General features: G+C 52.2%; 1 protein-coding gene across 3 annotated transcripts in view; it reads right to left on the bottom strand.

Annotated features, from left to right (window-relative positions):
• The window catches only part of AHNAK (AHNAK nucleoprotein), a 36,403-nt gene continuing 9,587 nt past the window's right edge, over window positions 1-26,816 (bottom strand). For 2 of the 3 annotated variants that reach the window (XM_058689293.1, XM_058689292.1), the window contains exons 2-5: window positions 20,158-20,257; window positions 19,694-19,850; window positions 19,129-19,316; window positions 1-18,175 (exon numbers count right to left, since the gene is read on the bottom strand). In XM_058689293.1, coding sequence (XP_058545276.1) covers window positions 890-18,175; window positions 19,129-19,316; window positions 19,694-19,850 — 17,631 coding nt within the window. In that variant the 5' untranslated portion in view covers window positions 20,158-20,257 and the 3' untranslated portion in view covers window positions 1-889. The remainder of the gene's footprint in view (window positions 18,176-19,128; window positions 19,317-19,693; window positions 19,851-20,157; window positions 20,258-26,816) is intronic. The other variant, XM_058689294.1, reaches the window with a different exon arrangement.

Genomic DNA, 26,816 nt, shown 5'->3' on the forward strand with positions numbered 1-26,816 from the left:
TCAGGGTTAATAAACAGCTTTATTTGCCTTCGACAGCATCCATTTCCTTACATTCTCCATTAATTTGCCATTAAAGTGCGGGACATTTTCTTAATCACGATAACTTTTATTAAAAGAAATCAGAACTCGTTTCAGGAATGTGGCGGTCATGAAGATAAACATCTCTCCTACGATACACAGAATGGAAGCCCCTCACGTGGAGCTGGTGGGTTGGCCAATCTGCAAACAGATTGTAATTCCCTCTCACCATGAGCACCAAACTGGCTGGGACCGCCACCCATGGGGGGTGGGGGGGAGTGGGGGTGGGGGGGAGAAGTGATGCTACAGAGGTCGAGAAACACCCACACGCCCTGCCCTGCCCTGCCCTGCCCTGCCCGCCGGCTCCTCTCGGCCCTCACTGGGTGTTTGCTGTTTGAATAGATCCAATCTTAGGAGAAATGGAGGTCTGACCCTCCCTACTGCCTTCCACCCCACCCCACCCTTACTAACAAAAGCCCCAAAAGTCATTACAATGAAAAAGTGGGTTTCCATTGCCCCAACGCTAACAATGTTCAGTAAAAATGAGGATAATAAACACAGAAGCTTGCTTAGTAAACAGGAGCTCTCAGCGTTCAATGCAAAAAAAAAACAAAAAAAAAACTGAAATCTTAAGGCAAATACTGTTGACTCTGCACATGGGCTGGACGAACTTGGAACTCTTTACCTATCTGTAAAGCGCCGGCCGTGAGCTTAAGGGCGGTTGGCTTTTCAGCGCTTGCTACTGGCAGAGGCCAGAACTTTGCATTATGCTGAGGCTGTCTTTCGGCGTGTTTCTCTTTGGAGTTTATATACAAACACACCCAAGGCTGATGTATTTTTATACATATATGTACACCCACACAGAGACCTGCTACTCCTTCTTGGAAACCACTAGCTCCACCTCGGGAAGCTGGATGCCAACCTTAGTCCCGCTGTCATTGCTAGAAGAAGAGGACAGTCGGGACTTCTTAGAGGCCAGGGACACGCCACTGCCCTGTAACTTGCCTGCCTCGTCATCGCTCCCAGTCACCTCATAATGGCCTTTGCTCTTTGACCCCAATCCACCGAAGGTACCAAATTTCAGCTTTCCGTGTTTCCCTTTGACTTTCCCGCCTTCCAGTGACACTTCCCCACCTTCAAACTCCAAAGTCCCCGTCGGGGTGGAAGGCGCAGACAGCTCCCTTTCGTCACTGAAGGAATTTGAGCGGTGGCGCGGCTTCTTGCTTTTAAACAAAGAGAATTTGCCTTTGGGCGACGATGTTTCCGCCTCTGCTTCTCCTTCCAGAGAACCGAGGCTGGCCTTGGAGCTCTTCAGGTCGCCTTTGGACCCTGAAATGGATGCTTCTGGTGAGCCAGTGACACCACCTTTCCCTTTAGGTTTGGAAAAATTGAACTTGGGCATTTTGATTTTGGACTTTTTAAGTTTTACATCGGACTCTTCCCACTCGCCCTCTCCGGCACCAGCCTGGACAGTGGCCTCCACTTTCGGGAAGTTAATATCCACCCCCACTTCTCTGCCAACCAGCTCCCGGCCAGAGAAGGTGAATTTGGGGATCTTCATTTTGGGGAATGTTACTTTTCCAGATCTGCTTTCCAAGTGGCCTGGAGACCCAGACGCACTCAGCCCAGGACCCTGGAGTCCTTCCACCTTTGGTCCTGAGAAATGAAGTCCCCCGGCAAGCTTAGGCACATCCACGTTGAGAGCGGAGGAGGCCTGGGGTCCTTTCCACTCACCCCCAGAACCTTTGACACTCATATGCCCTTCTCCCAGACTGACAGCCGGGGCGCTGACAGCCCCTGATGCATCCACACCTCCTTTGATTTTCGGGCCCTTCAAGCTGACACCGAAATCTGCCTCAGGAGATGCCATATTAAATGAAGGCCCCTTCACGCTAATGTCAGGAACAGCACCCTGGAAACCTATTCCCGAACCTTTCAGATCGCCTTTGATTTCAGGACCAGAAATGTGCCCCGTTGGCAGTTTCACATTCACACCTGACAGCTCCACATCACATCCAGAGGCCTTAACCCCAGGCATCTGGAGGTTTCCTTCGAGGCCCTGCACGCTGATGCCCGGAAGGCCTCCTCCAACAGCGGGGCCTTTCACCTCACCAGTGGCCCCGAGGCTCCCTTTTATTTTTGGTCCTTCCAAGTTCAAGGCCATGTCTGGTGCTGAGATTTGAGGGCCAGAGATCTGAGGCCCTTTCAGGTTCAGGCCTCCGAGGTTCACATCCGCACCTGGCCCCTTTAGTTCTCCGGTCACTTGTGGCCCCTTGACACTGATGTCCAAGTCGGACCCTGGTGTGGAGATGCCAAACTGGGGCAGCTTCATTTTGGGAAGTTTAATGCCACTTTCAGGTGCCTCCAAGCTGAGATCAGGGGCACCTACTGATACCTTAGGGCATTTGATGTCACCAGAGACAGCCAAGTCTCCCTGCAGGCTTGGTCCCTTCAGGGTCACGTCTGGTGCGCCAAGGCCAAGGTTTAGCGCTGTGGCATCAATCCCCGGCATTTTCACACCATCTCCTTCCATCCTCACCTTTCCGCCGACACCTCTGAGGTCAAGCCCTGGGGCATGCACCTTCACGCTGGGAACAGAGGCATCCAGGTCTCCCTTCAAACTTGGTCCTTTCAAATTCAGCTCAAGGTCAGGTCCAGAGACTTTGGGCATAGAGAGGTTCACTGAAGGCAAGTCTACTCTTGGCCCCTTCAGAGACACATCAGTTCCTTCAAGATTAACATCAGGTGCACTCAAGCCTCCTTCAAGAGAAGGCAGCTGGGCGTGGACCTCAGCTCCTCCGCCTTCCATTTTCACACCAGGGACGCCGATCTTGGGCATTGAAAACTTGGGGAACTTGATTTTCGATTCTGGACCTTGCAGATCTATGTCTGGTCCTTCCAGTCCCGCACTGGAGACATCACCCTTTAACTTTGGTCCTTTCAAGTTAACGTTCACATCGGGGGTGGAGACCTGAGGGGCAGAAATGCCGAACGACGGTGCTTTGACTTTAGCATCTGGGCCTTCAATGTCGATGTCAGGTGCATCCAAGTTTGCCTGCACCCTGGGGCCTTTGAAGTCGCCCTCTGTTTTGGGGCCGGAAACATCCATACCTGGCACCTTCAACTTCGGAGCCTTCAGCTTGAGGTCAGGACCTTCCACATTAATCCCTGAAGAAATATCCAGATCAGGTGCCTGGATTTCACCCTCTATTTTGGGGCTAGGGAGGGGGGCCTCTGCTTTAAATTTAGGTGATTTAATGTCAAATTCTACATCGGGAAAGTACATCTTTCCAAACATAGGTTTCTTGGTTTTGGGGGATTTCACATCAACTTTAAGTGTGGCATCTGGCCCCACAACGTTGACATCTACGTCAGGAGTCTTGAGACTGGCGTCAACTTCACCCCCAGGAACATTCAAATCAAATCCCTGTTTTTTGGCCTTCATTTTAGGACCACTCATGTGAATCTTAGGCATTTTAAACTTACTTTTCTTGCCCTTGCCACCAACACTGATGTCAGGAGTCTCGACGTTCAGTTCTGCCTCGGGAACAGCCACATCCAAGGAAGCTGGCTTGAGGTCAGCTTTGGGACTTTTTGCCCCAAATCCAAACTTGGGTTTCTTAAATTTGGGAATTTTAATATCTGGCCCCTCAACATTGATATCTGGGCTCTCCATGTGTACATCCAAGCTTGGAGCTTCTAAATCAACTTTGGGCCCTTTGAGGTCCAGTTCACCACCTAACGTGGGACCAGAAACCCCAATTTTGGGTGTCTTGAGATGCAAATCAACATCAGGAACAGTTACTTTAGGGGCAGATATATCCAGCGATGGCATCTTTAAATTTGGGCCGCTAAGCTTGACATCAGGGCCTTCAATATCCACACCTGGACCTTTAAGGTCTACTTCTGGGCCTTTGAAAGTACCTTCAATCTTAGGGACAGACACATCAAAATCTCCTTTGACTTTGGGTCCTTTCAAATCCAAGTCAACATCAGGCATGGAGATTTTGGGAGCTTTGATATTTATCTCTGGCATCTTGAACTTAGGGCCCTTCAGTTTTGCATCTGGACCTTCAATATTCACATCTGGAACATCAATGTCCACCTTGGGTCCAGATATGTCAATGTCAGCCTTGGGCAGGTTCACATCCACTTCTGGGCCCTCGCCTTTGAAGCCTGGCATGCTGAACTTGGGCATTTTCACCTTGGGCATCTTCAGGTGCCAGTCTGGCCCATGCACATCCACATCTGGGACGTCAATGTCCACGTTGGGCCCTTTGATGTCAACTTCCGGGCCCTTGAGGTCACCTTCCACTTTAGGCAAAGACACATCCACATCACCCTTTACCTTGGGACCTTTCAGGTGTAAGTCAATATCAGGCATGGAGATCTTGGGAGCTTTGATGTTCATCTCTGGCATCTTGAACTTAGGGCCCTTCAGTTTTGCATCTGGACCTTCAATATGCACATCTGGAACTTCCACATCCACCTTGGGTCCAGAGACATCAATGTCAGCCTTGGGCAGGTTCACATCCACTTCTGGGCCCTCGCCTTTGAAGCCTGGCATGCTGAACTTGGGCATTTTCACCTTGGGCATCTTCAGGTGCCAGTCTGGCCCATGAACATCCACATCTGGGACGTCAATGTCCACTTTCGGGCCCTTGATGTCAACTTCCGGGCCCTTGAGGTCACCTTCCACTTTGGGCAGAGACACATCCACATCGCCCTTTACCTTGGGACCCTTCAGGTTCAGGTCCACTTCAGGCATGGAGATCTTGGGGGCCTTGAGGTGCAGGTCAGGCATTTTAAACTTGGGGCCCTTCAGTTTCCCTTCTGGGCCATGAATGTCAACATCAGGAGTGTCTATGTCTAGATTAGGGCCTTTAACATCCACTTTGGGGCCTTTCAGATCTCCTTCCAGTTTAGGAATGGAAATGTCCAAATCTCCCTTTATCTTCGGTCCTTTCAAGTTCAAATCGATGTCACTCATGGAGATTTGTGGGGTTTTGAAATGGACATCAGGCATTTTAAATTTGGGACCTTTGAGTTTCCCTTCAGGACCTTCAATGTCCACCTCTGGCCCTTTTAGATCACCTTCCACCTTAGGTAATGAAAGATCCACATCCCCCTTTACCTTTGGGCCTTTCAAATTTAAGTCAAAGTCAGGCATGGAGAGCTTGGGGGCTTTAATATGCATATCTGGCATCTTAAATTTGGGCCCCTTCAATTTTCCTTCTGGGCCTTCAATGTTGACATCAGGAGTGTCAATGTCCAATTTGGGGCCCTTTATGTCTATTTCAGGGCCCTTGAGGTCACCTTCCACCTTGGGCAGAGACACATCTACATCACCCTTCATTTTGGGGCCCTTCAGATTAAAGTCAAGGTCAGGCATGGAGATTTTGGGAGCTTTGATGTTCATCTCTGGCATCTTGAACTTAGGGCCCTTCAGTTTTGCATCTGGACCTTCAATATTCACATCTGGAACATCAATGTCTACCTTGGGTCCAGATATGTCAATGTCAGCCTTGGGCAGGTTCACATCCACTTCTGGGCCCTCGCCTTTGAAGCCTGGCATGCTGAACTTGGGCATTTTCACCTTGGGCATCTTCAGGTGCCAGTCTGGCCCATGCACATCCACATCTGGGACGTCAATGTCCACGTTGGGCCCTTTGATGTCAACTTCCGGGCCCTTGAGGTCACCTTCCACTTTAGGCAAAGACACATCCACATCACCCTTTACCTTGGGACCTTTCAGGTGTAAGTCAATATCAGGCATGGAGATCTTGGGAGCTTTGATGTTCATCTCTGGCATCTTGAACTTAGGGCCCTTCAGTTTTGCATCTGGACCTTCAATATGCACATCTGGAACTTCCACATCCACCTTGGGTCCAGAGACATCAATGTCAGCCTTGGGCAGGTTCACATCCACTTCTGGGCCCTCGCCTTTGAAGCCTGGCATGCTGAACTTGGGCATTTTCACCTTGGGCATCTTCAGGTGCCAGTCTGGCCCATGAACATCCACATCTGGGACGTCAATGTCCACTTTCGGGCCCTTGATGTCAACTTCCGGGCCCTTGAGGTCACCTTCCACTTTGGGCAGAGACACATCCACATCACCCTTTACCTTGGGACCCTTCAGGTTCAGGTCCACTTCAGGCATGGAGATCTTGGGGGCCTTGAGGTGCAGGTCAGGCATTTTAAACTTGGGGCCCTTCAGCTTCCCTTCTGGGCCCTCGAGGCTCACATCTGGGGCTTCAATGTCCACCTTGGGGCCAGAGACATCAATGTCAGCCTTGGGCAGGTTCACATCCACTTCTGGGCCCTCGCCTTTGAAGCCTGGCATGCTGAACTTGGGCATTTTCACCTTGGGCATCTTCAGGTGCCAGTCTGGCCCATGAACATCCACATCTGGGACATCAACGTCCACCTTCGGCCCTTTGATGTCAACTTCAGGGCCTTTTAGGTCACCTTCTACCTTAGGCAGGGAAACATCCACATCTCCCTTTACCTTGGGACCTTTCAGGTGCAAATCAAAGTCAGGCATGGAGATCTTGGGGGCTTTGATGTTCATCTCAGGCATCTTGAACTTGGGACCTTTCAACTTTCCCTCTGGTCCCTCAATGTTAACATCAGGGCCTTCAATGTCCACCTTGGGTGCTGATACATCAATGTCAGCCTTGGGCAGGTTCACATCCACTTCTGGGCCCTCGCCTTTGAAGCCTGGCATGCTGATCTTGGGCATTTTTATCTTGGGCATCTTCAGGTGCCAGTCTGGCCCATGCACATCCACATCTGGGACATCGACGTCCACCTTGGGCCCTTTGATGTCAACTTCAGGGCCTTTTAGGTCACCTTCCACCTTAGGCAGGGAAACATCCACATCTCCTTTGACCTTAGGACCTTTCAGGTGCAAATCAAAGTCAGGCATGGAGATCTTGGGGGCTTTGATGTTCATCTCAGGCATCTTGAACTTGGGACCTTTCAACTTTCCCTCTGGTCCCTCAATGTTAACATCAGGGCCTTCGATGTCCACCTTGGGTGCTGATACATCAATGTCGGCCTTGGGCAGGTTCACGTCCACATCTGGGCCCTCTCCTTTGAAGCCTGGCATGCTGATCTTGGGCATTTTTATCTTGGGCATTTTTAGGTGCCAGTCTGGTCCATGAACATCCACATCAGGGGCATCAATGTCCACCTTGGGACCTTTGAGGTCCACTTCAGGGCCTTTCAGATCCCCTTCAAGCTTGGGAAGGGAAACGTCCACATCACCCTTCACCTTGGGGCCCTTCAGGTTTAAATCAATGTCAGGCATGGAAATCTTTGGAGTCTTTAGGTGCATCTCTGGCATCTTGAATTTGGGCCCCTTCAATTTTCCCTCTGGGCCTTCAATGTTAATATCAGGAGTGTCAATGTCCAATTTGGGGCCCTTGATGTCCATCTCAGGGCCCTTTAAGTCACCTTCTACTTTTGGCAAAGACATATCCACATCACCTTTCATTTTGGGGCCCTTTAAGTTCAGATCAAAGTCAGGCATGGAGATTTTGGGAGCTTTGATGTTCATCTCAGGCATCTTGAACTTGGGGCCCTTCAGTTTTGCATCTGGACCTTCAATATTCACATCTGGGGCATCAATGTCCACTTTGGGGCCAGAAATATCAATGTCAGCCTTAGGGAGAGTAACATCCACGTCTGGGCCCTCACCTTTGAAACCTGGCATGCTAAACTTGGGCATTTTCACCTTGGGCATTTTCAGGTGCCAGTCTGGCCCATGCACATCCACGTCAGGGACATCAACGTCCACTTTAGGGCCTCTGATATCGATCTCTGGCCCTTTCAGATCCCCTTCAACTTTGGGCAAAGAAACATCAATATCACCTTTCACCTTGGGGCCCTTCAGGTTTAAATCAATGTCAGGCATGGAGATCTTGGGAGTTTTGATATTCATGTCAGGCATCTTGAGTTTGGGACCTTTTAAGCCTCCTTCTACACCTTCCACATTGATTTCTGGGCCCTCAATGTCCATTCTGGGACCCTCTATGTTGATATCTCCTTTGGGCAGATCCACAGCCATTTCTGGCCCTTCTGCTTTTAAGCCAGGCACACCAAACTTGGGCATTTTCATTTTGGGCATTTTCAAGTTCCAATCTGGACCATGCACATCCACATCGGGTGCATCAAGATGAACTTCTGGGGCCTTAATATCCACTTTGGGTCCTTTCAAGTCACCTTCTAAATTAGGAGCTGTAACATCCAAGTCTCCTTTGACTTTAGGGCCTTTCAGATTTAATTCCACATCAGGCATAGAAACTTTAGGAGATGAAATACTCAGGAAAGGCATTTTGAACTTGGATCCTTTCACTTTTCCTTGGACCTCAACATCAGGAGCATTAATATCAACTTTTGGACCTGTCACATCAATATCCGGCTTTTTAACTTTGGCATCCACCTCAGGTGTCTGAACTTTGGAGCCCGAAAAATTAAATTTAGGAAGCTTAAAACGTGATTTCTTTGACTTGCCTTCAAGACTGAGCTTAGGACCAGAAATGTCCACTTCTGGACCCTTTACATCCAACTTGGGAGCTTTAATGTCACCTTCTAATTTGGGCCCAGAAACATCAACATCTCCCTTAAGCTTTGGGCCTTTCAAATTCAGGTCAATTTCAGGCATGGAGATCTTAGGCATGTTCACATGCATGTCTGGCATCTTCAGTTTGGGACCTTTTAATTTGCCTTCAGGGCCATGGATGTCAATATCTGGAGCATCTACATCTATCTTTGGGCCCTTGGTGTCAAGAGTAGGTCCTTTCAAATCACCTTCTACGTTTGGAAGGGAAACATCCGCCTCTCCTTTCATTTTAGGGCCTTTGAGATTAATGTCCAAATCAGGCATGGAGATCTTGGGAGCTTTGATGTTCATCTCTGGCATCTTGAATTTGGGGCCCTTCAGTTTCGCATCTGGACCTTCAATATTGACATCTGGAACATCAATATCCACCTTGGGTCCAGAGACATCAATGTCAGCCTTGGGCAGGTTCACATCCACTTCTGGGCCCTCGCCTTTGAAGCCTGGCATGCTGATCTTGGGCATTTTTATCTTGGGCATCTTCAGGTGCCAGTCTGGGCCATGCACATCCACATCTGGGACATCAACGTCGACTTTAGGGCCTTTAATATCCACTTCAGGAACTTTAATCTCACCTTCCACTTTTGGTAAAGACACATCCACATCACCCTTCACTTTAGGGCCCTTCAGGTTAAGATCAATGTCAGGCATGGAGATCTTGGGGGCTTTGATGTTCATCTCAGGCATCTTGAACTTGGGACCTTTCAACTTTCCCTCTGGTCCCTCAATGTTAACATCAGGGCCTACAATGTCCACCTTGGGTCCAGCCACATCAACATCAGCCTTGGGCAGGTTCACATCCACTTCTGGGCCCTCGCCTTTAAAGCCTGGCATGCTGAACTTGGGCATTTTCACCTTGGGCATCTTCAGGTGCCAGTCTGGGCCATGTACATCCACATCTGGGACATCAACGTCCACCTTCGGCCCTTTGATGTCAACTTCAGGGCCTTTTAGGTCACCTTCTACCTTAGGCAGGGAAACATCCACATCTCCTTTGACCTTAGGACCTTTCAGGTGCAAATCAAAGTCAGGCATGGAGATCTTGGGGGCTTTGATGTTCATCTCAGGCATCTTGAACTTAGGACCTTTCAACTTTCCCTCTGGTCCCTCAATGTTAACATCAGGGCCTTCGATGTCCACCTTGGGTGCTGATACATCAATGTCGGCCTTGGGCAGGTTCACGTCCACATCGGGGCCTTCTCCTTTGAAGCCTGGCATGCTGAACTTGGGCATTTTCACCTTGGGCATCTTCAGGTGCCAGTCTGGTCCATGCACATCCACATCTGGGACATCAACGTCCACCTTGGGGCCTTTGATGTCAACCTCAGGGGCCTTCACGTCACCTTCCACCTTAGGCAGAGACACATCCACATCTCCCTTTACTTTGGGACCTTTCAGGTGCAAATCAAAGTCAGGCATGGAGATCTTGGGAGCTTTGATGTTCATCTCTGGCATCTTGAACTTGGAGCCCTTTAATTTTGCATCTGGACCTTCGATACTGACATCTGGAACATCAATGTCCACCTTGGGTCCAGAGACATCAATGTCAGCCTTGGGCAGGTTCACATCCACTTCTGGGCCCTCACCTTTGAACCCTGGCATGCTGAACTTGGGCATTTTCATCTTGGGCATCTTCAAGTGCCAGTCTGGGCCATGAACATCCACATCTGGGACATCAATGTCCACTTTAGGGCCTTTGAGGTCAACTTCGGGGCCTTTCAGGTCTCCCTCTAACTTAGGACCTGTGACATCCACATCTCCTTTTATTTTCGGACCTGACAGATTAAGGTCAATATCTGGCATAGATATCTTAGGAGTCTTAAAATGCATTTCAGGCATCTTAAACTTTGGACTTTTCCACTTTCCTTCAGGTCCTTCAATATTCACATCAGGGCATTCAACATCCACTTTGGGTCCTGAGACATCAATGTCAGCCTTGGGCAGGTTCACATCCACTTCTGGGCCCTCGCCTTTGAAGCCTGGCATGCTGATCTTGGGCATTTTTATCTTGGGCATCTTCAGGTGCCAGTCTGGCCCATGCACATCCATATCTGGGACATCGACGTCCACCTTGGGCCCTTTGATGTCAACTTCAGGGCCTTTTAGGTCACCTTCTACCTTAGGCAGGGAAACATCCACATCTCCTTTGACCTTAGGACCTTTCAGGTGCAAATCAAAGTCAGGCATGGAGATCTTGGGGGCTTTGATGTTCATCTCAGGCATCTTGAACTTGGGACCTTTCAACTTTCCCTCTGGTCCCTCAATGTTAACATCAGGGCCTTCGATGTCCACCTTGGGTGCTGATACATCAATGTCGGCCTTGGGCAGGTTCACGTCCACATCTGGGCCCTCTCCTTTGAAGCCTGGCATGCTGAACTTGGGCATTTTCATCTTGGGCATCTTCAGGTGCCAGTCTGGGCTTTGAATATCCACATCTGGGGCATCAATGTCCACTTTGGGGCCCTTTAGGTCACCTTCCACCTTAGGTAGGGAAACATCCACATCTCCTTTGACCTTAGGACCTTTCAAGTGTAAATCTACGTCTGGCATCGAGATCTTGGGAGCTTTGATGTTCATTTCTGGCATTTTAAATTTAGGCCCTTTGATCTTTCCCTCTGGACTCTCAATGCTCATATCTGGGACTTCAATGTCAACCTTGGGTCCTGAGACATCAATGTCAGCCTTGGGAAGATTCACATCTACTTCTGGGCCCTCTGTTTTAAAACCAGGCATGCTGAACTTGGGCATTTTCATTTTGGGCATCTTCAGGTGCCAGTCTGGGCCATGAACATCAGGAGCATTTATGTCTACTTTGGGGCCCTTGATGTTCACATCTGGTACTTTAATTTTACCTTCTACCTCAGGCACAGACACATCAACATCCCCCTTGACTTTGGGTCCTTTCAAATTTAAGTCCACATCAGGCATAGAAATATTTGGGGCTTTGAAATGCATGTCAGGCATCTTGAACTTGGGACCTTTCAATTTGCCCTCTGGTCCTTCAATGTCAATATCTGGCCCACTGATGTCACCTTTGAGATCTGGCCCTTTGAGGTCACCTTCCAATTTCGGAACATCAACATCCACGTCTCCCTTTATCTTGGGACTTTTTAAGTGTAAATCAACGTCTGGCATGGAGATTTTGGGAGCTTTAAAGTGCATGTCTGGCATCTTAAATTTAGGACTTTTCCATTTTCCATCTGGACCTTCCACAGCTACGTCTGGCATGTCAACATCCAATTTGGGGCCTTTCACATCCAGTTCTGGACCCTTTAACTCTCCCTCCAGCTTTGGGCCAGAAACATCAAAGTCTCCTTTGACTTTAGGCCCTTTTAAGTTGAAATCAACATCAGGCATGGAGATCTTAGGGGCATGAAAGTGCATTTCAGGCATCTTGAACTTAGGGCCTTTCAGCTTCCCTTCTGGACCTTCAAGGCTCACATCCGGGGCTTCAATGTCCACCTTAGGTCCAGAGATGTCAATGTCAGCCTTAGGCAGGTTCACATCCACATCTGGGCCCTCGCCTTTGAAGCCAGGCATGCTGAACTTGGGCATTTTCATCTTGGGCATCTTCAGGTGCCACTCCGGGCCATGAACATCCACATCTGGGGCATCAATGTCCACTTTGGGGCCTTTGATGTCCACATCTGGCACTTTCATTTCACCTTCTATCTTGGGCACAGACACATCCACATCCCCTTTCACTTTGGGGCCTTTTAAGTGTAAATCCACATCAGGCATGGAGAGCTTGGGGGTCTTGAAGTGCATGTCTGGCATCTTAAACTTAGGGCCTTTCAACTTTGCATCAGGACATTCCAGGTCAACATCAGGCATCTCCACATCCACACTGGGGCCTTTCAAATCTCCTTCCAATTTTGGCGCAGATACATCCACATCGCCCTTCAGTTTTGGCCCCTTAAGATTCAAGTTCACATCAGGCATGGACATCTTGGGAGCCTTGAAGTGCATCTCAGGCATCTTAAACTTGGGGCCCTTCAGCTTCCCTTCTGGGCCCTCAAGGCTCACATCTGGGGCTTCAATGTCCACCTTGGGGCCAGATACGTCAATGTCAGCCTTGGGCAGGTTCACATCCACTTCTGGGCCCTCGCCTTTGAAGCCAGGCACGCTAAATTTGGGCATTTTCATCTTGGGCATTTTCAAGTTCCAGTCTGGGCCATGAACATCCACATCTGGGACATCAATGTCCACTTTGGGGCCTTTGATGTCCACATCTGGCACTTTCATTTCACCTTCTATCTTGGGCACAGACACATCCACATCCCCTTTCACTTTGGGACCTTTCAAGTGTAAGTCCACATCAGGCATGGAGAGCTTGGGAGCCTTGAAGTGCATCTCGGGCATCTTAAACTTAAGGCCTTTCAACTTTGCATCAGGACATTCCAGGTCAACATCAGGCATCTCCACATCCACACCAGGACCTTTGATATCAACCTGTGGACCTCTGAGATCACCTTCTAGTTCAGGCACGGAAGCATCTATTTCTCCTTTCACTTTGGGTCCCTTCAAATTCAAGTCCACATCTGGCATGGATATCTTAGGAGCTTTGATATTCAACTTAGGCATCTTAAATTTAGAGCCCTTTAATTTTCCTTCTGGTCCTTCAATATCCAAATCAGGAGCATCAATGTCCACTTTGGGGCCAGACACATTAATGTCAGCCTTGGGCAGGTTCACATCCACTTCTGGGCCCTCACCCTTGAAGCCAGGCATGCTGAACTTGGGCATTTTCACCTTGGGCATCTTCAGGTGCCAGTCTGGGCCATGAACATCCACATCTGGGACATCGACGTCCACTTTGGGGCCTTTGATGTCCACATCTGGCACTTTCATTTCACCTTCTATCTTGGGCACAGACACATCCACATCCCCTTTCACTTTGGGACCTTTCAAGTGTAAGTCCACATCAGGCATGGAGAGCTTGGGGGTCTTGAAGTGCATCTCAGGCATCTTAAACTTAGGGCCCTTCAGCTTTCCTTCTGGACCTTCAATGTCAATATCACCAACATCCACATCCATCTTCGGGGCCTTCATGTCAACTTCAGGACCTTTCAAGTCTCCTTCCACTTTGGGAAGGGAAACATCGACATCCATTTTCAGTTTAGGGGCTTTCAGATTAAGTCCAACATCAGGCATAGAGATTTTGTGTGTCTGTATATTCATGCTTGGCATCTTAAACTTGGGACCCTTTAGTTTCCCCTCTGGACCTTCAATATTCACATCTGGAACATCAATGTCCACCTTGGGTCCAGAGACATCAATGTCAGCCTTGGGCAGGTTCACATCCACTTCTGGGCCCTCGCCTTTGAAGCCTGGCATGCTGAACTTGGGCATTTTCACCCTGGGCATCTTCAGGTGCCAGTCTGGGCCATGAACCCCCGCATCTGGTGCATTAATGTCCACTTTGGGCCCTTTGATGTCAACATCAGGAGCTTTTATCTCTCCTTCTACCTTTGGAGTTGTAACATCATAATCTCCTTTCATTTTAGGACCTTTCAAATGCAAACCAACATCTGGCATGGATATCTTCTGAGGCTTTATATTCATTTCTGGCATCTTAAATTTAAGACCTTTTACTTTTGCATCTGGACCATCAATATTCACATCTGGAACTTCAACATCCACTTTGGGTCCTGAGACATCAATGTCAGCCTTGGGCAGGTTCACATCCACTTCTGGGCCCTCTCCTTTGAAACCTGGCATGCTGATCTTGGGCATTTTTATCTTGGGCATCTTCAGGTGCCAGTCTGGCCCATGAACATCCACATCTGGAGCACTGATGTCAACTTTGGGCCCTTTAATGTCAACATCTGGCACTTTTATTTCACCTTCTACATCAGGCACAGACACGTCCACATCTCCCTTCAGTTTTGGCCCCTTAAGATTCAAGTTCACATCAGGCATGGACATCTTGGGAGCCTTGAAGTGCATCTCAGGCATCTTAAACTTGGGGCCCTTCAGCTTCCCTTCTGGGCCCTCAAGGCTCACATCTGGGGCTTCAATGTCCACCTTGGGGCCAGATACGTCAATGTCAGCCTTGGGCAGGTTCACATCCACTTCTGGGCCCTCGCCTTTGAAGCCAGGCACGCTAAATTTGGGCATTTTCATCTTGGGCATTTTCAAGTTCCAGTCTGGGCCATGAACATCCACATCTGGGACATCAATGTCCACTTTGGGGCCTTTGATGTCCACATCTGGCACTTTCATTTCACCTTCTATCTTGGGCACAGATACATCCACATCCCCTTTCACTTTGGGACCTTTCAAGTGTAAGTCCACATCAGGCATGGAGAGCTTGGGAGCCTTGAAGTGCATCTCGGGCATCTTAAACTTAGGGCCTTTCAGCTTCCCTTCTGGACCTTCAAGGCTCACGTCCGGGGCTTCAATGTCCACCTTGGGTCCAGAGATGTCAATGTCAGCCTTGGGCAGGTTCACATCCACTTCTGGGCCCTCCCCTTTGAGGCTGGGCATGCTGAACTTGGGCATTTTCATCTTGGGCATTTTCAGGCTCCAGTCTGCACCTTGGACTTCCACATCTGGTGCTTTAATGTCTACCTTAGGTCCTTTGATGTCCACATCTGGAACTTTCATTTCACCTTCTATTTTTGGTGCAGACATATCTAGATTTCCTTTCATTTTGGGTCCTTTAAGATCCAAGTCAACATCTGGCAGAGTCCTCTTAGGAGCTTTGAAGTGCATCTCAGGCATCTTAAACTTTGGACCCTTCAACTTTCCTTCTGGTCCTTCAAGGCTCAAGTCTGGAGCACCGATATCTATCTTGGGTGCCGAAATGTCCACATCAGCCTTTGGCAGGTTCACATCCACTTCTGGGCCCTCCCCTTTGAGGCTGGGCATGGTAAATTTGGGCATCTTCATCTTGGGCATCTTTAGGTTCCATTCAGGACTATGAACGTCCACATCGGGGACACTGACGTCTACTTTTGGCCCTTTGAGTTCCCCTTCCAGCTTTGGCACTGTAACATCATATTCTCCTTTTACCCTGGGACCTTTCATATGCAAATCTACATCAGGCACAGAGATCTTTGGGGCCTTAATATTCATTTCAGGCATCTTAAACTTGGGACCCTTCAGCTTTCCTTCGGGTCCCTCAATATTCACATCTGGAACTTCAATGTCCGCTGTGGGTCCTGAGATGTCAACGTCTGTCTTGGGCAGGTTCACGTCCACTTCTGGGCCCTCTGCTTTGAAGCCAGGCATGCTGAACTTGGGCATTTTCATTTTGGGCATCTTCAGGTGCCAATCTGGGCCGTGAGCATCAACATGTGGAGCATCAATATCCACTTTGGCACTTTTAAGTTCAACATCAGGAACTTTGATCTCACCTTCAACTTTTGGCACTGTGACATCGTATTCTCCTTTTACCTTAGGGCCTTTCAGATGTAAGTCCACATCTGGCATGGAGATCTTCGGGGCTTTGATATTCATCTCGGGCATCTTGAACTTAGGTCCCTTCAATTTCCCGTCTGGTCCCTCAATGCTCACATCTGGACCACTAACATCCACCTTGTGCCCAGAAATGTCCACATCAGCCTTGGGAAGATTCACATCCACTTCTGGGCCCTCCGCTTTGAGCCCTGGAACACTGAATTTGGGCATTTTCATCTTGGGCATCTTCAGATGCCAGTCTGGGCCATGAACATCCACATCCGGGGCATCAATGTCCATTTTGGGGCCTTTCAGTTCTCCTTCAAGTTTTGGGGATGTTACATCATATTCTCCTTTTACCTTTGGGCCTTTAACATGTAAATCTACATCAGGCATGGAGATCTTTGGTGTCTTGACACTGACTTCAGGCAGCTTAATATCAGGGGCTTTAAGTTTGCCTCCCAGGCCCCCTACGTTGACATTTGGGGCCTCCACGTTGACCTTGGGCCCTGAAATACTGACATCTCCTTTGGGTAGTTTCACATCTACATCTGGGCCTTCCCCTCCAACTCCTGGAGCGTTGAACTTGGGCACTTTCAGGTTCCATTCTGGGCCATGCACTTCCACATCTGGGGCCCTGACGTCCACTTTGGGTCCTTTGATGTCAACTTGAGGGACTTTGACTTTCCCTTCTACTTTTGGGAGTACAACATCCACACCCCCTTTCACTTTAGGGGCAGTCACATTTAAGTCTACATCTGCCATAGAGATCCCATAGGTGCCTGTTTTCCCAGAAGGACTACTAAGCTTGGGTCCTGTCAAAGTCCCCTCAAGGCTAGGTGTCTCTATGTCCACTTTGGCGCCTTTCACTGCCACTTGAGGGCCCTTAACATCACCGTGCACCCCAGGCGCAGAAACCTTAATATCTCCTTTCAGTTTAGGAGACCCAAGGCTCAGATCCACATCCTGCATGGAGATTTTAGGTTTTTGAATAATCATTTCAGGAGTCTTGACTTTCGTACCCTTCACCTTCCCTTCCAGCCCCCCGGCAGCAACTTCAGGCAGACTGACGTTCCCAGAGACCCCAGGAAGAGTCACTGCACCTGTCACATCAATGCCAGCTCCCTCTCCCTTAGAACCTAATACAGAGAATTTGGGAACTTTCATCTTGGGCATATTCAGTTTGCCCCCAGGCCCGTGAATATCAACGTCAGGGGCTTGAACTTCCACATTGGAGCCAGTGATGGTGCCCTCAATCTTGGGCACAGAGACATCCACCCCGATGCTCCCCTGTGACTTGGCACCTTTCAGGCCTAGACCAGTCTCAAGTGATGGCCCAGTGATTTGGGGGCCTTTCAGCTTCCCCTCAATACTGGCAGAAGGAGCACTGACTTCGAGCTGAGGGGTCTGGATGCTCCCACCAATGGTCAGGCCTGGCTTGCCTCCCTTGTGCCCCACAGAGAATTCAGGTGCGGAAACACTCAACTCTGCCACTGGCACCTGGCCCTCAGGCGCCGTTGGGACACCAAATTTTGGCACTTTCAGAGTGGGAATTTTAATTTTCCCATTACTGCCACTCGCAAGAGATGGGTCCTGCACCTCTACTGCCCCACCCCCAAGAGAAGACGAAATGTCCACTCCTGGAACTTGGGCCCCTCCTTTGCCACCCAAGTCCAAGCCCTTCGCACTGACGCTGACGCCTGGGCTTCCCACCTTTATCCCAGGCATGGTGACCTGGAGCTTCGAGGGGCCAGCACCTTGGAGCTCTGGTACCGAAGCGGAAACGGACCCCGCTCGGATGTCCGCGACAGAGCCTGTGGTCGGAGACACTGCCCCCGAGCCCGAGGGCAGTCTGATCACTGTCTTGCCAGGGTGGGTGTCCACATCCACAGTGGAGATTTCAGTCAGTTCATGCCGTGGAATCTTGATCTTGAACTCAGGGCTGCTGATGTCGATGTCCTTGGCACCTTCACGGCCTGTCACGTCGACAGTGTAGGCCGTGACCCTTCTAGTCACTGTGATGGTGCGGCTCTGGGTCTCCCCAGGATCCCCTTCTATGCCATCCTCCGACTTCAGCCGAGGCTTGATCTTCGTGGTGTAGATGCGCCGGTACTCCTCATCATCCCCGCTCTGCAGAAAGACACGCCCGGCAGAGGTTGAAGCAGGGTCTGCCCGAGTCACAGACGCCCGGCCACAGCCCAGCCGACAACATGGCTGCCTGTTTCCCAAAGAAGCTGGGACCAGAACGGAGACCCACGGAGCCTCCTGGGGCAGAGCAAAGGGGGCTGAAGAAAGGGGCTGACGGCCACCTCATAGGAGGAAAACTAATTATTCGGGGAAACTCCGGGAAGCAAAAGCCACGGGGAGAGGAGCGGGGTAGACGGCTGCGTTGTGTGGATGGAGGATTTACAATCCATTCTAGATTCAGATGGGCCTGTCAAGGGCCGGGGGTGCCTCCTGGGTGACCATCTCTGTGTGGACTTCACCCTTTAGGCTCCCGACTCTCGACTCACTCTGGCTTACTTAATCCTCTCGACTCACTGGCTTACTTAATCAGCAGGGGGAATTCTCTCAGGGACCTCTCAAGAAAGCATTTGTTGAGACTCAGTGTGCTGGGGTTAACACTGTCACTTCGAGGACCCATTACGTGTTAAATAAAGAAGCCGGCAGAAGGAGCAAAGAAACGTCCCTCAGGCACTTTGCCGCCCAGCCTCTGACTCACAGACGAGTCCAGGCCTCTGGAAGTTGAAAACTGCTGCCTGTGAGGCACCTGTGAGGCTATTTAGAAGATTCTTACAAAACAGCTGACCTTCCTCCTGGCATCTAGGACCAGACAGCGTGAGTGGGTTCCCACGCTGTGGGGCTCTGAAGAGTCTGACGGGAGACTTTCAGGGCAACATCAGCCGCACACCAGACACAAACAGGAACACACAGACTGGCTCATCAGAGAATGCACAAGAGAGAAAGTAGGGAAAGTCACCACAAGAGAGGTCCGGCAGGCAGGCACAAGGCTCAGGAAGTGGCCAGCAGGTCGGCATGGCCAGGGGGAACTCGGGGCGCAGAAAAGCCGCCGAGGCACTCACCAGAACCACCTCGGAGCTTCGGGAGCTGAAGACTTCGTGGGTCCAGGTCTGGCCAGGCTCAGGGGAGCGGTCGCCCTTGCGGTGAAGCTTCAGGCCCACGGTGTGGTGCCCCATGGTGTTCAGCAGCTGGGTCACCTCGCCTGATTGCAGGTTGTCAAAGTAGATGGTGGCACCCACAATCTGGTCCCCTGAGCAGGGAGGAGCGAGAAGCTGGTGAGACCCCCACCCAGGGTCTCAGGGAAACAGCACACAACCACCACGCACTGGGCCCTCGAACGGACTTAATTTAATGCATGTCCGACCGCCATAATACACGTTGCACAGATGAAGAAACTGAGGCTTAGGGAGGCCAACTGATTTGTCCGAAGTGAGAGAGCTCGTGAGCAGTGGAGTGAGGACTAGGGACTACGTCTCCACCGCCCTACGTCACCGCCTGCCCCAGTGGGGGCAGAGGAGGGCAGGGCTCGGGTACCGACCACCCTGATGCCACCGGGACGGTGCCCTTCCGTCCGCCACCCTCCTCCACCCCACTCCAGCACCCAGCCCACACCCTGAAGTGACTCACCCTCCTTGACCACCCCAGTGCGGGCCGCAGGGGAGTTCTGCATCACCTCCTGCACAAAGACGCCGTCGTCCCTCTGGGCAATGGTCAGCCCATGGGAGCCGCTGCCCTGCCAGTTGGGCAGCAACAGCTCCCGGGTCGTCTCCTCCTCCTTCTCCATCTGGGGTGAGGTAAGGAAACGGGGCTCAGGACAAGTGGGGGCTCAGGGGGTATGAGGAGATGAGAAAGCCAAAGATCTCTGGTGCTGGGAGCTCCCAGGGAGTGAAGCAGCGTCTCCGAGGGGCCCGTGTCCACTGTGGAATGTTCCCAAGGCACCGCAGAGGATACGGAAAGTGCACACTGGTGGCAACCGACTTCGGAGGTAGCCAGCCCCTCATCCCTTCCACCCAGGGCCCTGCCTCCCATGCCACACAGGGTCCCTCCCCTCCCCTGCCCATCCCCTCCATCACACCCTCCCTCTCACGGACCTTTTGCAGGACTCAGTTCAGGAGCGGATGCCTTGCCAGGAGCCCGCCCCTCCTTCCTGTCTTCTCAGTCTCTCGTCGTCGGGAATCTCGGTCACAGGGCCTAGGGAAAAGCGGACAAGGACACTCGCCCTCAACAACTGGCTTGCTCGGCACCCCGACCGTAAGAGATAGTGGAGTGTTCTGCTCTCTGGGCCAGACCAAAACCTTAACCTTCCCCACTGTCATCATTCCATTCCTACGTGGCTCTCCAGCCTGGGATCACAGAGAGGGGGATTAGGGGACGCCAGACTTAGCTATCAACCCTGGCTCTGCATCTTTCCCAGCTGTGTGTGTGACCCTGGCCAAGTCACTCAACTTCCCTGAACATCCATTTCCTCATCTGTGAAAATGGAGACGATATAGGATCTCCCGGAGGGCTGGAGGAGAGAGAGCGCGTGTGTGAAAAGTTCTGGTGCACACGAGCTCCACGATACACACCGTCCTCGGTGGGTTCTTTAGAACAGCTCCAGGAGGGAAATGTTACCGTCCCCGTTTTATAGATGGAGAGACTGAGATTGCGGGGGGGAGGGGGGAGGGCAGCGCGCCCGGAGTCCACAGCGACAGCACCACTCTGCTCGGGCTCTGAGTCCGCAACTCTCTCCCCCTACACCGCATTGGGTCTGCAGCGGTCACCCCTTCTCGGGGCCTCCAGCACTGGGGGCCAGTGGCGGCCCTGAAAACAGGAACAGTGGTGCCCTCCTTCCCCTGTGACAGTGACACTGGCTCACCGGTCTAACCCAGTCCTTAGGACCAGGGGAACCCTCACCAGCTGGGAGTTCCAGGCACAGCAGCTGAGAAAAAAGAAGCCCCAAACCCCCCTGGAGCCAGCCCACGCCCGAGAGGCCTGAATACAGCTAAGCCACCTCGGGGACACGGTGAGTCAGGGCTCATCTGGTTGCCCACACCGGGCGCTGAGCCAGGGCCCCATAGGTGCGGGCACTCAGGAGCAAAGATGCCCTCTGGCCACAGGATGAGCTGTCAGCTGCAGAGGTGCCCTGGGAAGACACGAGGCGGGCCTCTGGATACAGCCATGGCCCACAGCCACCCACACAGAATGGTGGTGGCAGCGTCACCCCGAAGCATGGTCTGTGAAACCAAGTTGGGGATGCTAAAAACCACTCAGAGCCTCACCCAAAGCCCCACCCTGAAGCTGTTTACATTCAGGAATTAGTCAACCAGTCGATAAATACACGCATACTGATAGCGTCTTGTAAGTGGAACACTGTACCAGACACGGCAGAGAAGACCAGCAAGGGACGGACAGCAGAGCCCCGCGCTCCACGCCGCATTAGATCGTTACCCAACTTCCCTCGCAGCTCCTCGCCACGTTCACTGAATGCGCTCCGTGTGCCAGATGGGGAGATTTAAAAGACTCAGTTCCTGTCCCGGATATAAATTATGAGCAAGGTGCTCTGGGTGTGACCCATTTAGCCTCAGAATGTTCCAGAAGGTTTATGAGCCTTCTCGGGGATTGGGGGATGAAATATAAAAGGAAAGAAAGGGGCAAAGTGAACCTATAATTTGCCAGCTTTTTTTTTTAATATTTATTTTTGAGAGAGAGAGAGAGACAGAGACAGAGACAGAGCGTGAGTGGGGGAGGCGCAGAGAGAGAGGAAGAGACAGAATCTGAAGCAGGCTCCAGGCTCCGAGCTGTCAGCACAGAGCCCGACGCGGGGCTCAAACTCACGAACCGTGAGATCATGACCTGAGCCGAAGTCGGATTCCCGGCCGACTGAGCCACCCAGGCGCCCCTTTACCAGCTTTCTTGAAAGTGTTAAGAGTTTGCCTCTGAGGACGGGATTGTGTCTCTTGGAAACTCCTGGGCACTTAGCAGTTGTGGTGTCAGGCAGATCACAGCACGGGGGGGGGGGGGGGGGGGGGGAGTAGACAACCACAGAGACCCCAGTCCTCCACCCCCTGAACTCATACAGGCAGTATTTATGACACGGGTGCCGCCTAGGAGGCGAGCAGAGCCACTGACAGTGAGTGGCCTGTGGGCACAGGTGTGAGCTGGGGAATCACCATCCCTCCAGAGGAGCAGAAATGCCAAACAGAGGAGCCACCACAGGAAGTCACGCGGAACAGCGAAGCTGCAACTTAAAGGTGCCTTTGCCCAGCGGCCAGCCCCAGGAAGCCAGCCCTGCAGACAGGGAGCCAGGGATGGGAAAGGCTTCCAGCCTGAGGGCTTCTCTGACCTCTGAAGCCACCAACCACCTTAGCACCCCGTTCTTCCTCCTCGAGCAGGGCCCCTTTTCTCTGCCCAGCATCCTGATGCTGAGCCAGCAGCCAGCGAAGGGGGGGGGGGGGGGGGGAACACGAGCCAGCTCACCCTGGCCCACAGCTCAGCCCCACCCTCCCTCCTTCCCCAGTGAGTCACTGGGGCCGAAACAGCTCCAGACATGCAAAGGGTCACGCCTAAAACCAGATAGACAAAATGCTTCGTTGGCCAGACCCCTGGGTGACAGAGGGGCCGGGGCTCCAGTGGAGACAGGCCAGGTGTCCCCAGAAGCACAGCTCAGAGGCTCAGGAGGGACCCTCTCTGCACCTCAGGCCTGGCGGCTAATGAGGGGAGAGAGCCATCTCGAAGGTGAAGCCTCCACAGCCCATGAGAACAGGAGCCGCTTGGACCCAGGGCTGTAGGCTGGCCCTGGCAGGGCACCCACTGACTACCCAGGCTCAGGGCTCTCCTTCTGGCACAGCCAGGACCAGCACCCTCCCCTCCCACCTGCCCTGGCCCATTCAGGTGGCTGGACATAGGGATGCTAGTGTGGGATTCGAGACCACGGTGGCAAGGGTCTGTTTTTTGCATTTGAGTCCCTGCTCCCAGTCTCTCCCACACCCCTGGAGCTTGTACCAAGCCCAGATAGATGGTCCCTTCTTTTCCCACACAAGTCAGGCAACGCCAGGCTTCCCCTGGGGCGCTGAGGGCCCTGCCCTGCGGTTACCCAAAGGAGGGTCTTTGGAACTTTGGGAAATTCTGCACATTCAGCAGAGATTCCTAAGTCTTTGGAGCTGGAAGACATCTGAAAGCCATGCTATCAATATGGTAGCTGCTTTAATTTAAATTATATTTAAATTAATTTAAATTAAGGGGCGCCTGGGTGGCCCAGTCAGTTAAGTGTCCAACTCTCACGGTTTGTGAGATCGAGCATCGGACTCTGTGCTCACAGCTTGGGATTCTCTCTCTCTCGCTCTCTCTCTCTCTGCTCCTCCCCCACACTCTCTCTCCCTCTCTCTCTCCCTCAAAAATAAAAAAATAAACGTTGAAAAAATTAATTTGGGTGCCTGGGTGGCTCCGTCGGTTAAGAGTGCGACTTCGGCTTGGGTCATGATCCCGAGGTTTGTGGGTTCGAGCCCCGCACTGGGCTCTGTGCTGACAGCTCGGAGCCTGGAGCCTGCTTTCAGATTCTATGTCTCCCTCTCTCTCTGTCCCTCCCCTGCTCGTGCTCTGTCTCTCTCTCTCTCAAAATAAATTAACATTAAAAACGTATTTTAACACTATATGCTAATTAATTTCGATGTAAATTTAAAAAGTAACATAAAAATATTTTAATAAAATAACATAATTAAACTAAATTAAAATTTTAGCTCATTGCTTGCAATAGTCACATTTCAAGAGCTCAACAACCACACAAGGGTCACCACGTTAGACAGGGCAGATGTGGAACACTTCCGGCACCGCCGGAAGTCCTGTGGGACAGCACCGGCTGGTATTTACAGATGGGGAAGGCGAGGTCCAGAGAGGTGAGAACGGGAGAGTGTTGGGGCCCCAGGACCCCCCATCTGCCAGCTCCCTACCCCGAGGCCCACCTGACACTGGCTTACAGTATCCTTCGTGATGGGAGGGACTGGAGTGGAGACCCGCTAAGGCAGTGGACTGCTTGGAAGTCAGAGAGAGATAAGTCTGCTCCATCTGTAAGGCTGAGAGATCATATATCTAAGGCTGCAGGGACACACGCACCATGACGCGGGCCAGAAGCAGCGAGAGAAGAACGAGGCTGTCCTGTCAATTCAAAACTGCAAAGAGGATGTGTAGCACCTCTGTGGATTGGGGACAAGACCCTGGCGGATCCAGGTAGCGGACTCCATGCCCAGGGCAGAGGGTCTCTGCAGGGGTGACATCCAGAGGAGCGTCCTTCCCCCACTGCCCTTAGGGAACAGAGCCTCTTCCTCCCAAAAGCCAGCATGAAGTCAGCCGTGGGGTGGGGGCGGGGGGGGGGGAGTCCAGCCTAATCGCTGCTACAGCCAAAAACAGCCTTGCCACCGGCGTCAATGTCAAGATGACAGGAACCATAAGACACACACTCCCCAAGATAGGTCCATGGGCCCTGATGCCTCCATGCACCAAACCTGAAGACAAGTTGCAAACCGGAAGGAGCGCAAGTTTGAGTATCTGTCCCCCAAAGGATGGACACCGGCGGTGGCACTCCCGCCCACTGTGGGGAGGACGCTAAGAGCAGTGGACCTTCTAGCCAGCCCAGCGGCATGCGCATTAGCGATCAGATGCACCATACACACAAGGCAGGGAGAGCCATTCCCCAAGCTACGAAGAACAGAACGAAATGACTCACACCCAAGGTAGAGACCTCTACCAGAGGGAAAGTCCCAAACACTGAAAATAGGATGAGGGGGTAGGATATGCAACAAAAAAAGAGACACACCCGGTGTGTGGGGGGGGGGGGGGGGATCTACGCTCCTAAACACTAAGCAGCCAAGAGGAAGAAAAAGCTCCGCGTAGAGCAAAAACCCCCAACAGAGCAGGGGAAAGAGAATTCTGCAGAGCTCCTGGGGTGTGCCAGGTTCCGTGCTGTGGTTCCACGCCTGGGGTCTCATTCGATCCCAGTCATGGCCCTGTGTGATTAATAATTAATTGTCCTGGTTTTAGAGACGCAGCAACAGGTCCCCAGAGGTAAGATGACTGCCCCAAGGATAAGCTAGAGTTGAGATGCAAGCCTGGGTTTCTAGAACTCTGTGACTCCAAAGCAAACGGTCTTTAGCGAGCCGGAGGGATGAAGGGCACAAAAAAATACACACACAGGATGAGAAACCACAGAGAAAGATGCACGACAGAGATACACACAAAACAGAGACCTGGGCTGGAGAAGGAGGGCCACAGGGACGCCCCCAGGAAGATGGAGAGGCCTCTCTGCACATCTAGAGGGACATGAGGTGCGAGGGGCATTACCCCCAAGAGAGGGAGGGACTGAGATTACTGGAGGGGACCCAGAGACCCAGGGAGCAGCGGGAGATTCGCCCAGACAGCAGTGACACCTTTCAGGTGGCTTTCAAGGGCCAGAAGCATAGGAGGGAGGGCGAGAGGCCACCAGCCTCCTTTGCCCACACACCGGCCACCTCCTGGCCAACAGCTTGGGGACAGCAAACTCAGATGGGCAGAGACCCAGGCATCCTACAGCCCAGGATCTGAGGGGCCTTTGGGTTCCGGGGCTCATTGAGGCCATGTCCCCACAAGTCAGCAATCCTGAGCTACACAGATCCAGCCCACCTATAGACTCTCCCGGGCCCCAGCAAGCAAAGGCCAAGAGAATCGTCCCCTCTGGGGCTTGGGCAGCCTAAGACCCACTCTAGAGAAAGGCACCAGTAAGGCAAGGCAAATATTTCCACTCACTGGGAACAGACACAACAGGCAGACCCTCATCCCAGAGGCACAAGGACAAACAGGGGTGGCATCTCTCCCAGGGCCCAAGCCTCCAAATGAGCCTCCGTGTATGCAGTTGCCACGTATGGAGAGACATTCCGAGGAAAACGAGGGTACGCACACAGCGCGTGTGCACACAGACGCTCATCAGCCCTGTTCTCCACCCTTCGCAGCCCTGAGCGGGGCCACAACCCCTGCCTTCACCCTCTCCCAGCAGACACCTGGTCTGGGAAGCCCCAGGCCCTGCCCATCACGGAGGGCACCTACACCTGTTACCCCGGTGCCCGGGAGTCTGTGTCTCCCTCTACGTGTGTGCCCCTGCCCATCTCCTTGCTCCCTTGCTCTCTGGGCCACTAGCCCAGCCCACGACTCCCACCAAGGAGGAAGTTCCTCCAACCTCATCACTCGAGCCCTCTCCTCCCTGTCAGCCCCTCACCACCATGGGGGGTTTTCTGCACCTCCCCGTCCAGGGCATCCCCACTCCTACCCCACCAGCCAGCTGCCCACTGGCTTCCCCCATGACACCTTTCTCCACTTCTCTCCCGGCCATCGGCCATCGGTGCGCTGCTTCCTCCCACCCACCCCCCAACTCCCCACCGAGCTCCAAGTTCTCACTTTCAGCGGGGAGGGAGATTCCCTCTTCCTCCCCTGACCCAGAGGGACTCTCCTCCTTGTGACGGGCCTGGGGCCAGGAGCACATTATCCAGCCCAAGTGCCCACACCTGGCCACACAGCCAGGGAAGAGAGAGCCTTTACCCAGGACTGCTGGGACAAAGACACCAACTCCAAGGGTGGCACCCTCCAGGGGGCAGGGGTGGTGAAGAACAGTCCGTCTCCCCCTGGAGGAAGGTTATAGCCGGGAGGGCGCAGAAACTCCCCGACCACAGGCGAGCTCTCCGCCCAGCGGTCAGGCCACGCTAGTGCAGGGGCGCAGGGCCAGGCCGGTCGGTTGGCTCTGCAGCCA

Source organism: Neofelis nebulosa, chromosome 10 (assembly GCF_028018385.1).
Source record: "Neofelis nebulosa isolate mNeoNeb1 chromosome 10, mNeoNeb1.pri, whole genome shotgun sequence".
Taxonomy (NCBI): Eukaryota; Metazoa; Chordata; class Mammalia; order Carnivora; family Felidae; genus Neofelis; species Neofelis nebulosa.